Source organism: Chelonoidis abingdonii, chromosome 11, assembly GCF_003597395.2.
Source record: "Chelonoidis abingdonii isolate Lonesome George chromosome 11, CheloAbing_2.0, whole genome shotgun sequence".
NCBI lineage: Eukaryota > Metazoa > Chordata > Testudines > Testudinidae > Chelonoidis > Chelonoidis abingdonii.
In genome coordinates this window covers 1,580,830-1,596,969 of record NC_133779.1, presented here as the reverse complement: position 1 = coordinate 1,596,969, position 16,140 = coordinate 1,580,830, and the positions used below count along the sequence as shown (strand labels likewise).

Below are 16,140 nucleotides of genomic sequence, written 5' to 3'. Positions count from 1 at the left end.
GGCAGCAGGTTTAAAACAAATAAAAGGAAGTTCTTCTTCACGCAGCGCACAGTCAACCTGTGAAACTCCTTACCTGAGGAGGTTGTGAAGACCAGGACTATAACAGGGTTTAAAAGAGAACTGGATAAATGCATGGAGGTTCATGGCTATTAGCCAGGCTGGGTAAGGAAGGGTGTCCCTGGCATCTGTTTGTCAGAGGGTGGAGATGGACGGCAGGAGAGAGATCCCTCCCGCCCCCCGGCGGATATTTCAGGCCACAAACTGGCTCTCCATGTTATATGTTTGTTCAGTATCTAATGCGGTCAGATCCCAGCCACCAGCTGCCCCCATGATACAGCGAATAAAATAAATCCGCAGCCCAGCTCGGGGCAGGACCGGCCTGTGGAAAGGGTTCTTGTTAGCGTCCCCTAGTGGTTGATTGCATTGTGGGGTATTGCAAACAGCGCCATTCGGGCCCCCTGCATCATGATCTGGTTCCTTGCTCCTTCCCCCACCCCCTAGGAGTGGCCTTCAGCAACGGGGAGAGGGCGAAGCAGCTGCGCCGCTTGTCCATCACCACGCTGAGGAACTTCGGGGTGGGCAAGCGAGGCATCGAGGAGCGGATCCTGGAGGAGGCTCATTTCCTGCTGGAAGCTTTGCGGGGCACAAAAGGTTTGTCTGTGTCCTGTTCCTCCAGTGCCAGGGCCACGTGAGTCAGGGGGGCTCCACACTCCCAGCTGGTGGGAACCGCCCAGAGCTACACTGGGGTCAATGGGGCCAGACCCCCAACTGGTGCAAATTGTCATCACTCCATTGACCTCGACACCAGTTTACACCAGCTGAGGGTCTTACCTGTGGATATTTGTAAAGATGGTCAGTGTCATAGCGCCAATTGTGCAGGTGGGGAAACTGAGTACGGAGCAGGGAAGTGCTCACCCCGCAGGCCAGCAAGTGGGGTTCCAGCCTAGGAGCTGTGGGCTCAAATTCCTGCTCCACATGATTACCTCTGTGACCAGGACACCACCATAGGATGTAATATGTAGCCTGTGTATGTGAGGTGTCAGGACATGTGAAAAGCTGCCTGCGTGTCTGGCAGGGAAGGGGAGGAGAAGGCAAACAGGTGGGCCAGCGATCCGAGCAGATAAACAGACAGCTGGGTTAGCAAACGAATCTCTGTGCTAGGCAGAAAAAGCCTCTGTCAATACTGGATGAAGAACTTTGGAACTATGGATTTAAGCCTTGCGGGCTGGCGTGTTGGTCTCTTGCTGACACGCTGCCTGGGGTCCATCTGGGATCTGCTGCGTTCCCAGTGACGGGCTCAGACGGCGGCAGAGCCGGGGAGATAACTGGCGGCTCATGAGGGCAGGGCTAGTTTTCCCCCACGCCACCTCGCTGCCTCTGCATGGCGCTGCGGGATCAACCCTCCAGGTGCAGGTCAGGCAGGTGTAATATGTCGGCCCCCACGAACGCTCAGTGCGTTTTTTGGTGGCCCTCTCCCTGTACAAAAAGAAAGGGGTAGGTCCAATGAGAAATCAAGATCCTGAGACTGACAGTCCCCTGGGCCAATGGGGAGAGGCCACTGCTGAAGGTCAGCCTGAGTGATGGGGCAGACCGGCCAATGAGGGAGTTAAGAGCCCGGGGGTCCATCCTCCATGTGAGCGGGAGCTGTCAGAAGCAGAGGAGGGCAGAGCTAAGGGGAAAGCAGCTAGGCTGGAGGCAGAGCTGGGGAGCTGGAGCAGCCGGGGCAGCGCAGAGCAGCCACACTGAGGCATAGCCCGGGCCGAGCTGCAAGGGGAGCCACGGGGGCAGAGCCAGGATAAGAGGCACTGGCCAGGCCACACGTAATCCTGCAGCCAAGCGTGGCGAGTGGCTGGGGTGAGCCAGTGGGGCCCTGGGCAGGGAGATGTCGCCAGACCAGAGATCTTGCAGGCTGCACTCAGAGGGGGGCTGTGACCCAAATGGGGGGGTGACGCTGGGGAGAAGAGTCCTGCCACCTGGCGTCTGAGCGGGTGGGCACCGCCAGAGCAGGGGTCCGACCCGAGGTCACCACAGCAGAGCCAGGGCCTAGGACAGGTGAGGAAAAGGCAGTGAACTGGTCTCACATCTCAGAGCCGGCTGGTTGCAATGTCCCCATGCCCATGCGGCGGGGTCCTTGTTCCCTACCTCTCCCATTGCACCCGAGCTCTTGCAGGTGTTTAATAGGGTTAGGTTTGAATGTAATGCTCAGATCCGTGGGTCGAGGAAGAGAGGACCCCGCAATGGAGACACCCTGGCCCCTCTCCGAAGTGACCCTGATGAGAATCAGGGTGCAGCCCCCCAGAATCTGGGGCCCAGCCCTGTCAGGGTTACGAGGACTCTGCTGCGTGGGAGGGTGAAGGAAGTGGGAGCGAGAACTCGGATCCTGTGGCCAGCCCATGTGCATAGCAGGACCGTTCCCCTGCTGACACATGTGTGAAGATGGCAGGTGGTGGGACAGGAGCGACTCGGGGAGGCTGTGGGATCCATAGAGGGGAGATGGTCCGTGGCACAGCCCCCCAGCTTGCCTGTGTCCCACCCCCCAACGCTGGTTGTACCCCCCCTAGGTTTGCCCTTTGACCCCACCTACTTCCTGAGCCGCACAGTGTCCAACGTCATCAGCTCCGTGGTCTTCGGAGACCGGTTCGACTACGAGGACAAGGAGTTCCTCTCCCTGCTCCACATGATCAATGAGAGCTTCAGCTTCACCGCCACGGCCTGGGGGCAGGTATGCCGGGGGGGCGCCCCAGGCCACGTCCTATGGCTCCGGGACCTGCCTGCCCTGGGCTGCGGGATCAGGGGGAGCACTGGTTAGCTAGGGGAGCGGAGGAGGATGCGAGAACACTGGGAGAGCAGCGAAGAGGAAAATCTGGGACCTGCAGTGATGGGTGTGAAATAGCTGGACAGTCTGAATGGGGAGAGATGGACAGACAGAGGGGTGTGGCCGGGGATGGCTAGATCACCTCTCAACCCATCCTGTGTTCAGCGGGGTCTTTGCTCTCTCTGCTCCCCAGCTCTACGAGATGTTCTCAGACACCATGTGCTACCTGCCCGGCCCCCAGCGCGCAGCCTTCAAGCAGTTGGCAGGGCTGGAGAAATTCATCGAGAGGAAGGTGAAGGCGAACCAGGAGACCCTGGACCCCAGCGCCCCTCGGAATTTCATCGACTGCTTCCTGGTCAAAATGCAGCAGGTACCGGCCGTAGCCAGAGGAGACGGTTCAGCTTGGTTGGCATCAGGCCTGAGAGACCAAACGGCCTGATCGTAAGAGGGGTTCAGCTGTAACGGGGTCAGTTCAGGCCTCAAACCTTCTGGGGCAGAGAAATCGAGCCCCAGAGATAGCGAAGAACAACAGGCTTTGGTGAAAGCACTGGGCTGGAACTCAGGAGATCTGGGCTCTGACCCCCGGTGTGGTCTTAGTCGAATCACAGCATTGCGCTGTGCCTCAGTTTCCCCAAGCGTACAATAGATGGAGAGCCATCCTCTCAGACTGTAAGTGCCTAGGAGCAGGGATTGTCTTTTGCTCCACTTTTGTGCAGCATCCTGAAGTGGGGGGGCCCTGCTCCCGGCTGGCGGCTGTGAGCACAGTGAATCTGAGCTCAGTCACAGCCCTGGAGTTCTCTCAAATGTCCCTTTCTTCCCATGTGGTCTTTTCAAGGAAAAGGAAAATCCTTCCTCTGAGTTTTCCCTGAAGAACATTGTTCTGACGACGCTCGCCATCTTCTTCGCCGGGACGGAGACCATCAGCACCACCCTGCGCTACGGCTTCCTGATCCTGCTGAAATACCCGGAGATTGAAGGTAACTGCAAAGGGAGGACAAAGGAACCACAAAGGGCCAGATCCTCAGCTGGTGTAAATCAGCCAGACTCTGGTGAGGGCAGCAGTGGTTCCTCCATTTACACCCTCTCCGGATGGGGCCAGAGTCACAGCTCAGCAGTGAGTTTGACATGGGAGCAGGGTCCTGTTTGTGTTGCTCCATCATGAGTCCAAGGAAGCTGGCGGTCAGGGAACGCCAGGTCAGCCGGGCCAGCGTGGCTATGGCAAGCTGAAATGCCAGGGGTTGAATTCTGACCTCTGTTCACCCAAGGTCAGTCCAGAGTTAACCACTGACTGCAATGGAGACAGGGCTGGATCCTGATCTCAGCTCCCTGGGGTCACTCCAGAGTCACTCCCTGCCTGCAGTGGGGACAGGTTCGGATCCTGATCTCAGCTCCCATGGGAAGATTGGTGGAATTGGCAGTGTCCCCAGGTGGCCACAGAGCTGCATGCCAGCTCCATGCCAGCCCCACACTGAGCCCTCAGCATGGGCCCCGCCTTTGAGCTGTGCTGACGTCTCTGCAGAAAGGATCCACGAGGAGATCGACCGGGTGATCGGGCGGAACCGCACCCCGAGCATGGAGGACCGGAGCCAGATGCCCTACACCAACGCCGTCATCCATGAGTTCCAGAGGTTCTGTGACGTCATCCCCATGGGCCTGGCACGCCGGGTGATCAGGGACACCCCGTTCCGGGGATACACTATTCCCAAGGTAGGGTCCTGGGGTATCTATCCCCTCCCCGCCCCTTGGCTGTGCAGGGCTCAGCACTGTCGCTTTCTCTGGAGTCCAGCGAAGTGCCGCAGACAGGGCAGTGCACGGGGCTCGATGCTGCCTCTGGGAAGTCGGGTCACCTAGTGGGCATGGCTCCGGACTGGGACTCACGAGACCTTGTTTCTATTCCCAGCTCAGCTACTAGCTCAGCATGTGATCTAGGGCATCGCCCCGTGCTTCAGTTTCCCCCACGTTAAGTGAACAAATGGTGTTAATGACTCTCCAACACTTTTCTATTTACACCGGAAGCCCTTTGGGACAGGGAATATCACTCCCTTTGTCCAGTGCCCGGCACGACAGGGCCCCGATTGCAGCTGGGGCCTCTACACCTAACAATAACATTCGCTCATGTGGATAAAGACCCTTAGCCTGACTTCTAGTGCCATCTTAAAATGCACACGGTGGGTACGGAAAGCCAGGAGGTTCACGCTGTGTACATCAGTGCAGGCACAGCCGCTGAGGGCCTGCTCCAGTATTGTTATTAGCTGTATTTTGTATTCCCATCGTGCCGAGGAGCCGCAGTCACGGACAGGACCCCACCGCGCTCGGTGCTGTACAAATACACACAAAAGACGCCGCCCCACAGAGCTCGCAATCTCAGCGTTAATCCGCAGGGGCAGCGTGGTGAGAATGAGGAGTCCAGACTCCTGGGTTCCCTTCCCAGCTCCGGGCGGAGCAGAGTGCAGTAGCTAGAGCAGAGGGCATTGGGAGACACGTGTCGAGACGTGAACGTCGCATTGTGGCCTGACCAGGCTTCTGCAATTTAATATTTGCTTCTGCTGCAAATTCCTCCCGTGGCTGAAGACGACCCTGAATCGTGCCCCAACATCCGCGCTGTGGGTTACCTGCATTTAATCACTGCTGCTTGTTGCCTTCTCCTCCCTCAGGAGACGGAGGTGTACCCGATGCTGGGATCCGTGCTGTATGACCCCACGCAATTCAGCAGCCCCGACACCTTCAACCCCAGCCATTTCTTGGATGGGAACGGCCAGTTTAAGAAGAGCGACGCCTTCGTGCCCTTCTCAATAGGTACGAATCCCTCCGCAGAGCTCGGTTCCCAGCGTCCCAAGCAGCGAGATCCAGGCCTGGCCCGGCCACTAGACCTCACCCTGCGTACAGAGAATTGTGAGGCCAGATCACCCCTTGGCGTAAATCAGTGTCATTCCAGTGGAGTCAGTGGGGCCAGATCCTCATCCAGTGTAAATCAGTGTCACTCCTGTGGAGTCAATGGGGCCAGATCCCCAGCCGGTGTAAATCAGTGTCACTCCACTGGAGTCAGTGGGGCCAGATCACCCCTTGGTGTAAATCAGTGTCATTCCAGTGGAGTCAATGGGGCAGATCCTCATCCGGTGTAAATCAGTGTCACTCCAGTGGAGTCAATGGGGCCAGATCCCCAGCTGGTGTAAATCAGTGTCACTCCACTGGAGTCAGTGGGGCCACATCCTCAGCCGGTGTAAATCAGTATCCCTCCACTGGAGTCAATGGGGCCAGATCCTCAGCTGGTGTAAATCAGTGTCACTCCACTGGAATCAGTGGGGGTCAGATCCTCAGCTGGTGTAAATCAGTGTCACTCCATTGGGATGAAGTGGGCTGTTCACACACACTCCGGGGTAGGTGTGCGCTGAAGCCCATTGGGGAATCGGGGCCTTGTGAGCAGGGACCGATCAGGTTAGATGATCCCAATGGGCCCTTCTGGCCAGAGAATCTGGGTCCCAAGCATTTTATTTCTCTGTCCTCCTGGGTCCTCACAGTCCATCCCAGCTCAGTATCATTAAACAGGGCTATGGGAGTAATTCTGCATTGGCACCTTTATCGGCGAAACACGACCATGTCACAAATCGACATCGATGTCGCCAAATTGTTTGTGTCGGAAAGAAAGGAGCTAGAACTCTGAACAAATCAAAACGTTGCAAGACTTTCTAAACCAGGCGTTTCCATTTTTCACTGAGAAACTAGTTAGAGTTTCAAAATTTCCTCTAACTTGTTTTAAGTCAAAAATGTTTGAAACGAAGCCAAAGATTGATAAAAATTTCATCTCGGCTCAACTCAAACATTTCATTTTGGCTCAATCGAAACTTGGATTGAGTCAAAACAAAACGTTTCAGTCAGGCCAAAATGAAATTTTTTCCAACCGTTCGATGTGATGAAAATCTCGAACAGTTTCATTTCACTTCGGTGCTAAACAATGTTTTTTCCAGTTTTTCTCAAAAATCCATTATTCGCCCAGCTGCAGGGCTGAGAGTACCCATCCTTTGAACCAGGCCTGTGAGTGCTTCTCTAGCAAAGTTGGGCCTGAGGAAAACCACTAACCCCTCCCAGCACAGGAATGTCATGCACCTGCCCCCTCTACAGATCTTCAAATGAACAGCACTCAGTTTCCCCAGCAATCCTCACTGCTCCAGACTGGGGCAGAGTTTGGACAAGGGGTGGGACCTGCTCCCAGAGTCTCACCTGCCCCTGGCACCCTGCTCCGGCCGGGCCATGACTCCTCCTTTATCCTCTCTCCTAGGGAAAAGGTATTGTTTCGGGGAGATGCTGGCACGCATGGAGCTCTTCCTTTTCCTCACCAGCATCCTGCAGAACTTCCGCTTCCACTCCCCCATGGAGCCCAAAGACATCGACATCTCCCCGAAGCTGGTCGGGTTCGCCACCCTGCCCCGCAGCTACAAGATCTGCCTGGTCCCGCGCTAGCAGCCCCATGGATCAGACGGGATTTCTGGGGGCAGCTTTGGGGAGGGAGGGAAGGGACCAACCTGGGGATGGGGAAGGAAAAACCCAGCCATGTATCGTGTTGAGAACTGGGCCCATCAGAAGAAGGAGCCAAGGGGTTTAATCTCCTGGGGGAATCTGGCTGATGTTTTCTGGCTGCACAAGGGAACGAGATCTCCCCTAACGAGACACTGTCTCTGAGGGCTCGTCTACATGACACACCAAACTCGACCTATAGGTTGCCAACTTACAGCCATAGTGCATGTCCACGCTACCCTCACCAGGGGAGCTTCCCCCCACCTACAAGGGGCAGTGTAGGGGGCTGAGAGCCCAGCCTCTCTGCCCCGTGTGAAAGTAGAATTAATTATATTGTAAAAATAAGAATGGATTAAAGAAATGTTGTCTGCACCTTTAAGTATAATTGTTGGAATGTGGCAATCCAGGTGTCAGGAACACAGACATTAGCATAGAACAATTGCACCGTTTAAGGGCAATTGGAAAAGTATTGGCCTTAGATCGATACCAATCAGTAAGGACGTGGAATATGCATGCTGTGTCGCAGGTGGTTTTTCCTGTCTGTTGCTTTCTTTGTCCCTTTGTCTAAACTCCTGCCCTTTCATCTGTATAAATAAGATAGTTTGTGTCTTGTATGGGGCTCACATTATCTGGGTGTATTAGCAGAGCGCTGTGCTAATAAACAGTGGTCTGACAAACTGTGAGTCCTGAGTCTAATTTTGACAATTTGGAGGTTCCACCGAGATGGCAACCGTCTTCACTGGGGCTGTGTGATTCCTGACTGTTTTTGTAGGATGACCGTGGCAGCCGTGTCTGACAAACTGTGAGTCCTGAATCTAACTTTGACACCCGCTGGCAGCTTCCTCCCAGGAGTGGAGCTGCCCCACAGGCTCCCGACCAGCTGTCCCCCTGCTCTGCTCCCTGTTCCCTGCCGGGAGCAGAAGCACGTCTCTCGGGGCTTCTCAGCCTCCCCCAGCCCACTCCCCGCCAGGAGCCGGGCAGCCCTGTCCATTTCACAGCTCACACGGCTGCCCAGCTCTCGGCAGGGGCTGCTCAGGCGTCTCACCCCGGCTCACAGCCGGAAGCAGTGTCCAGCCACCCTGCTCTCCAGGGGAGCGGGGTTGGGGAAGGGACTTCCCTGTCAGTTTCACCGCTCCTGCCATGCAATTGAGGAGACAGCTGACGTAAGGGAGGCAGGTCTGTGTAGTAAGACACTCACATCTGTGGGGCGAAGGCTGTAGTGTGGACACTGACATCACGGGACCCACACAAGCTGCCCTCTGTCGACCTAACAGTGCAGTGTCAGACCTGGGCTCAGTCTCTCTCTCTCTCTTTCTCTCTCACACACACACACAAAATTCTATTCCAAGCATCTTGCAGATTGTGTGAAACTTTGGGGATCTTTCGATTTTGTGAAGATGGGGGGGGGCATTTACAAACGGGGAATTTCAGGGCAAACAAATCTGTTGCCAGCCGAATTTCAAAATTCGCAGTATCTTTCCAAAATCCAATTTTGGGCGTTATCAGTTCAGACTCTTTAGGGGGTGGGGAAGTGAATTGTGTTGAAATCTCACAACTTTAATGGGGAATTTGGAGGTGAAGGTTTGTGCCAGGCCCCAAATCTGACACATTCCCTTTCAAATAGAAACCTTTTCCCATAGCTGTACCCTCCGATTGGCATATGGCTTCAGATGGGGTGGTGATCATTTGCATGGGGGTGCCAGACTTCGGCTTGCTCTCAGCACCGGGATGAATCTGACCATGCCGCTATCTCTCGCTGGAGTGTGCATCTGGCACTGGTCACCTTTTAAAATAAAGGTGCAATGCAACTCCCTCTTTCCCCTTTGTTACCCAGTATTCACAGCAGTGGTTGCTGACCACCTGGAGGAATATGCTCCTCGGGAAACTTCTGTTCTCCATTATGTCCGTGTAAATCTGAGGTAACTCCACTGAAGTTGGTCTCACTTAGGCGGTTTACACTGATTCACCCGAGGTTTTTTCTTTCAGTTTCTCACCAGAATAAAAACCCAACAAATAAATTGTCCCAGACCAAAAACCACCTGAACTGAAATGAAGAAAACCAACCTGCCATTTGAAATGGTTTTCGGTTAGTTCCTCAGAGTGGCTTTACATCCAAAATGCAGTTTGTCCAGTTTTCATTGTTTAATTCTTCAGCTGTTTTTTTTAAACGCTTTTTTTGTTCATTTTTTATAAAAATCTAGCTACATTTCAAACCAAAGCATCATTTTGAAATGAAAAGTCAAGGCATTTCATTGCGAATGGACGGACACAAACTCTTTCAACTTTAAAGGGGGAAAAAATCAGGTTTTTTGTGGCTGGAACTATTTGCTGAATTGAACCCACATTCATGACTAGTTTTGGTGCCCTGAAAATGAACTTTGGGGCAAGTTTACTATGGGCTGAAAACATTTCGCCCAGCTCTAGAAATGACTCAGGGCCCATCTTGGGGATTAACTTCCCAGTCTAGCTTGCCCGTCTGCCCCTTGCTTTCCTGTATTGAATTCCACCGGCTTCCCCTATGCCTTCCGCAGCGCCAGGCGAGAAGAGGCCCAGAATGCACACAGCTCAGCTGTGAAGCAAAGCTGGCATAACTCCCGGTGCAGACAAGGGGAACTGGGGGCTCCTTCCAGTCCAATGTCCTTGGCTGAAGTGTTTCCAGGCTCGGGTGGCTAATATACCCCCAACCCCCGAGCACGATGTTTGGTCAAGGTGGGAGTGGCCCGATGGTGTTGTACATACAAAACTACCCAGGATCTTTTCAGGGGGCAAGACAAAGATGCCACATTTATTATGATAATCTGATTTATGATCAATAACTAATATCTTCTTATACACACACATTATACCTAATTACCCCCCCCCACACACACACACACACATCCATCAGATATTCTGCAGCTGCTGCACAGTTACCAGTCCTGGACATAGCTTGAGTTCGTTGATTTTGCAGCTTGGGTTCGTAGCTTGTGGTGACTAACTGGCCAGGAAAGCCAGACACAAGGCCGAGCTGGGTCTCTGTTGGGCCTGCACCGATGTCCTTCCATGCTGGCAGCAGAACGTTACCCTCCAAAGTCTCCCATCTCACCCATCCTTTTTGTAGGCTTCAGTTTGAATCCAGAATCTACAGGTCTTGCTGTGTCACTGCCTCTGGGTTTGGTGGTGATTGATCACCCGTCAATTGCAGGCGTGATTTCAGCCTCGGACCTGGCTTTGATCTTCCTTCTATTGTACCTTTTCTTTTTAGGGTGGACACTTCTTACTTTGTTAGGGCTCTTGTCTGCATCTTCAGCCAGTGGGGTTTGAACTCTATTTCATCAGGACAGGCTGGGGCTGGAGGTTGATTCCATCATTCATACATACCTCATTCACACATCTAAACTAAACTATAAGATTACAGCAGGGTTTGCAAAAATGAAGGTTGGAGGAAGCTTTTACAAAAATGGAGTGCAGCGTTTTAAAATGGGGTTTGAATTACAATATGGCAAACAGTGAACAGAAGTTACATGTAGGCAAGTGTAGTGAATGGTGAACAGTCCTGCGCTTATTGGCAGATTTGCTCACCTCAGTGATCTTCCCCACAGTCTGGATCAAACTCCTCCTGTGTTGATCAGGAGTTGGGAGGTTTGGGGGAACCCGGGCCGCCCTCTACTCCGGGTTCCAGCCAGGGCCCTGTGGATTGCAGCTGTCTATAGTGCCTCTTGTAACAGCTGTGTGACAGCTACACTCCCTGGGCTACTTCCCCAGGCCTCCTCCAAACACCTTCTTTATCCTCACCACAGGACCTTCCTCCTGGTGTCTGATAACACTTGTACTCCTTAGTCCTCCAGCAGCACAGGCCTCTCACTCTCAGCTCCTTTGTGTCTCTTGCTCCCAGCTCCTCACATGCACTTCCTCTCCTCTGGCTCCTCCTTGCCTGACTGGAGTGAGCTCCTTTTAAACCCAGGTGCCCTGATTAGCCGCCTTGATTGCTGCAGGTGATCTAATCAGCCTGTCTGCCCTTAATTGGTTCTAGCAGGTTCCTGATTTACTCTAGTGCAGCCCTGCTCTGGTCACTCAGGGGGAACAGAAAACTACTCACCCAGTGACCAGTATACTTTTGCCCTCTACCAGACTCCTGTACGGCCATTGGCCTGGTCTTGTCGAGGCAGAAGTTACATTCCATAAGTGAATCATTAAAAATTAAATGTATAATGTATCAGTTATAACAATGGGAGGACGGACCAAACTGACGAACGCTGCTGCAGCCTATTGTGCCCTGGGAATTCCTGAATCCCTTGTTCGCATCCAGCCCTCCCCAGGGGTTGGAGGGAAGCCAACCCTCAGTTGCACAAGTGGGTTATGCAAGAGGCAGCGGATGCCAGAGCCCTGACGGCCGGGATATAACCCGCCTGCAGCGCTGGATTGCGGAGAAAGGGCAGCGGAGGCGGAGGAGGCCTCCCCAGTCCAGCCATGGATCTCCTGGGAGCCGTCACCCATCACCGTTCCTGCATCTGCCTCTCCTGCCTCCTGCTCCTCTCCACCTGGCGGCAAATGCAGGGCCGGGGGAAAATGCCCCCAGGGCCCACCCCACTGCCCCTCCTCGGGAACCTGCTGCAGGTCGAGCTCAGCAACATGCGCAAGTCACTCATGAAGGTAGGTGGGCTCTTCCCGGGACATCCCGGGGAGCCCTGACCCCATGAGGGTCTCTCCAGTTCCCACCAACGCCCCCTCCAAGCCGCCAACCTGCTTGGCCTTTAGGAGCTTTATTAAATCTCTGTGACTCCGGGTATCTCTGTGCCAGGGAGGGGCACTGGGGCAGTGTGGGATGGAGGGGGAGGTGGGAGAAGAGGTGCAAGGACTGGCGTGTCCAGGGGGACGGGTGAAGGGCAGGCTGTGCTGGGGGTGGGGAGGATCTTGGGATGGGGGAATGGGTGGCAGGAAGGGGAAAGGCAGGGGATGGGGATGGGGGAGCAGGGGATTGGCAGGCATTGGGGTGGGAAAGGGGTGCTCTGTGGGGGGCAAGGAGGGGCAGGGCACGTGTCTGTGTATCCCCAATGCTCCGTCCCCCTGTCCCACACGGTGTCTCCGTCTCAGATCAGCGAGCGCTACGGGCCCGTCTACACCCTCCACCTGGGCTCCCGGCGGGTGGTGGTGCTGTGCGGCTACCAGGCGGTGAAGGAGGCCCTGGTGGACCAGGCTGAGGAGTTCAGCGGGCGCGGGGAACAAGCCACCTTTGACTGGATAGCCCAGGGCTACGGTCAGTCACGTGCGCAGGAGAGGAGCGAGCCTGGGGGGCGCAGAGGGGGCAGCTCCCAGCCAGGGCAGAGTTGCTCAATGCCAACCTCGTCCTGCTCCATCTGGGGACCTGTCCAATAGCTTGGGGCAAAGCAGAGCAGGGGGCTGGCTGGGCCGTTCCCAGCAATCCTGGAAATATCTGTCTTTATGTAACCACCGATCGACGCAGGGACCAGCCTCCCACCTGTTAGATCGTGGGAGACAGAGCCGCCGCCGCCCAGCTCCGCTGGGCTATGGTGAGGGAGTGTCTCAGTTCAGTTGTTGATCTTCAATTGGAGGGGGGGAGGGATTCTCATTTAGATGGGGGGGACATCATTTTAAAAAATTCCCCCTCCACATTTCATTTGGCATTTCGCACTTGTTCCCCATCCCCAAGAAAAAGCCTCGATAAACTTTCAAAACTCAGGGGTGGTCAACTTTTGAGTCCTCATAAGAACATCAGAGTGGCCTGACTGGGTCAGACCAAAGGTCCATCTAGCCCAGTGTCCTGTCCTCTGACAATGGCCAGTGCCAGGTGCCCCAGAGGGAGTGAACAGAATAGGGAATCAGTAAGTGACCCATCCCCAGTCGCCCATTCCCAGCTTCTGGCAAACAGAGGCTGGGGACACCATCCCTGACCAGCCTGGCTAATAGCCATAGATGGACCTGTCCTCCAGGAATCTATCTAGCTCCCCTTTGAACCCTATTATGGTCTTGGCCTTCACAACATCCCCTGGCAGAGAGTTCCACAGGTTGACTGTGCGCTGGGTGAAGAAATACTGCCTTTTGTATGGGTTATACCTGCTGCCTATTAATGTCATTGGGTGGCCCCTAGTTCCTGTGTTATGAGAAGGAGTAAATGACACTTCCTTATTCACTTTCTCCACACCGGTCATGATTTTATAGACCTCTAGCATATCCCCCTCTACTCATCTCTTTTCTAAAATGAAAAGTCCCAGTCTTGTTAATCTCTTCTCATACGGCAGCCATTCCAGACCCCTAATCATTTCTGCTGCCCTTCTCTGAACCTTTTCCAATTCCAGTACATCTTTTCTGAGATGGGGTGACCACATCTGCACGCAGTATTCAAGCTGCAGACGTACCACGGATTTATACAGAGGCAACATGATAGTTTCTGTCCTATTATCTCTCCCTTTCTTAATGATTCCCAACGTTCTGTTCAGTTTTTTGGCTGCAGCTCCACATGGAGTGGATGTTTGCAGAGAACTATCCACAATGACTCCAAGATCTCTTTCTTGAGTGGGGAACAGCTCATTCAGCCCCCATCATTTTATATGTGTAGTTGGGATGATATTCTCCAATGTGCATCACTTTGTATTTATCAACACTGAATTTCATCTGCCATTTTGTGAGATGCTTTTGTAGCTCTTCGCAGTCTGCCTGGGACTTAACTAGCTTGAGTAATTTTGTATCATCTGCAGATTTTGCCACCTCACTGTTTCCCCCTTTTTCCAGATCATTTATGATTACATTGAATAGGACTGGGCCCAGAACAGACCGCCGGGGGACACCACTATTTACCTCTCTCCAGTCTGAAAACTGACCATTTATTCCTACCCTTTGTTTCCTATCTTTTAACCAGTTACCGATCCATGAGAGAACCTGCCCTCTTATCCCGTGACAGCTTACTTTGCTTAAGAGCCTTTGGTGAGGGACCTTGTCAAAGGCTTTCTGAAAATCTAAATACACTATATCCACTGGATCCCCTTGGTCCACGTGCTTGTTGACCCCCCCCAAGAATTCTAGTAGATTGGTGAGGCATGATTTCCCTTTACAACAAATATGTTGGCTTTTCCCCAACAAATTATGTTCATCTCTGTGTCTGACAATTTGGTTCTTTACTAGAGTTTCAACCAGTGTGTCTGGTACCGAAGTCAGGCTCACCGGCCCGTAATTGCCGGGATTACCTCTGGAGCCCTTTTAAAAAATTGGCCTCACATTAGCTATCCTCCTGTTATTTGGTTCCTTCTGCTCTTTTGCTCGCCCCAGGAGTGGCCTTCAGCAACGGGGAGAGGGCGAAGCAGCTGCGCCGGTTCTCCATCACCACGCTGAGGAACTTCGGGGTGGGCAAGCGAGGCATCGAGGAGCGGATCCTGGAGGAGGCTCATTTCCTGCTGGAAGCCTTGCGGGGCACAAAAGGTTTGTTGGTCTCCTGTTCTTCCAGTGCCGGGGCCACGGAGTCAGGGGGGCACCAGATCCCCAGATGGTGTGAACTGGCCGTAGCTCCACTGGGGTCAATATGGGGCCAGCCCCACAGTGGCAGTTAATCAGCCTTCTCTCCACTCCACACCAATTAACTTCAGAGAAGGGTTTGTCTGTCACTCCCAACGTGGTTTACAAAAGAGGTTGGGATCATTATCCCATTAGGTGGGTGCAGAAACTGAGGCATGAGTCATCCCAGCAGGGCTCGAGCGAGGCATTAAGGAGATCTCTCTTCACTTCCCAGCTCTAGGACAGACCCCCGGTCCTGCCGAGAAGGGGGATCGGGAATAGAGTGAAGATGATGCGGTGCTGAGATGTCCCGGTCCTGGGAACCAGAGTGGGGCAGAGCCACCAATAATGCTGCTGGCTGGGGGGAACCAGTCCAGTGTTTGCCTGTAGGCTTCGTGGCCCCCTTTGCCCAGGGCGGCACTTACAGGCATGTGTCCATGTGGCAGGTGGCGCTGCGAGATCATGGAGAAGGGGGTCGCTGGGGACCATGGGGGTTGTGGCAGCAGAGACGGTCCACGGCATAGCTCTCCGGCTCACCTGTGCCCCACCCAACGCTGGTTGTACCCCCCCTAGGTTTGCCCTTTGACCCCACCTACTTCCTGAGCCGCACAGTGTCCAACGTCATTAGCTCCGTGCTCTTTGGGGACCGGTTCGACTACGAGGACGAGGAGTTCCTCTCCCTGCTGCACATGATCAATGAGAGCTTCCGCTTCACCGCCACAGCCTGGGGGCAGGTATGCTGGGGAGGGGACGGGGTGCCTAGGGTGACCAGACAGCAAATGTGAAAAATCAGGATGGGGGTGAGGGGTAATAGGAGCCTATAGAAGAAAAAGACCCAAAAATTGGGACTGTCCCTATAAAACTGGGATATCTGGTCATCCTGGGTGCACCCCAGGCCGCGTCCCACGGCTCCGAGGCCTGCCTGCCCTGGGCTGTGGGATCAGGGGGAGCACTGGTTAGCTAGGGGAGCGGAGGAGGATGTGAGAATGCTGGGAGGGCAGCGAAGAGGAAAATCTGGGACCTGCAGTGGTGGGTGTGAAATAGATAAATGGGAACGTTGGTGGGTGGACAGAGAGTGTGAATGGAGATAGATACATAGGCAGATAGATAGATAGATACGGGGTATGTGGGGATAGACAGACAGATAGATAGATAGACAGAGGGAGTGTGTGCGGATAGCTAGATAGTTAGCTAGCTAGCTAGTTAGATAGATAGAGAGATAGATAGAGAGATACAGGGGTGTGTGGGGATAGATAGATAGATACAGGGGTGTGTGGGGATGGACAGATAGATAGATACAGGGGTGTGTGGGGATAGATAGATAGATA

General features: G+C 53.9%; 2 protein-coding genes across 2 annotated transcripts in view; both read left to right on the top strand.

Annotated features, from left to right (window-relative positions):
- LOC116833844 (cytochrome P450 2A13-like) overlaps positions 1-7,314 on the top strand; it is a 9,116-nt gene extending 1,802 nt beyond the window's left edge. Inside the window, exons 2-8 of the mRNA XM_032795612.1 lie at positions 502-651; positions 2,562-2,722; positions 3,009-3,185; positions 3,651-3,792; positions 4,335-4,522; positions 5,470-5,611; positions 7,092-7,314. Of these exons, the coding sequence (XP_032651503.1) occupies positions 502-651; positions 2,562-2,722; positions 3,009-3,185; positions 3,651-3,792; positions 4,335-4,522; positions 5,470-5,611; positions 7,092-7,273 (1,142 nt within the window). The 3' untranslated portion in view covers positions 7,274-7,314. The remainder of the gene's footprint in view (positions 1-501; positions 652-2,561; positions 2,723-3,008; positions 3,186-3,650; positions 3,793-4,334; positions 4,523-5,469; positions 5,612-7,091) is intronic.
- A 4,462-nt stretch (positions 7,315-11,776) lies between these two features.
- Positions 11,777-16,140, top strand: part of LOC116833878 (cytochrome P450 2A13-like) — an 11,209-nt gene continuing 6,845 nt past the window's right edge. The window contains exons 1-4 of the mRNA XM_032795653.2: positions 11,777-11,959; positions 12,401-12,563; positions 14,591-14,740; positions 15,386-15,546. Coding sequence (XP_032651544.2) covers positions 11,777-11,959; positions 12,401-12,563; positions 14,591-14,740; positions 15,386-15,546 — 657 coding nt within the window. The remainder of the gene's footprint in view (positions 11,960-12,400; positions 12,564-14,590; positions 14,741-15,385; positions 15,547-16,140) is intronic.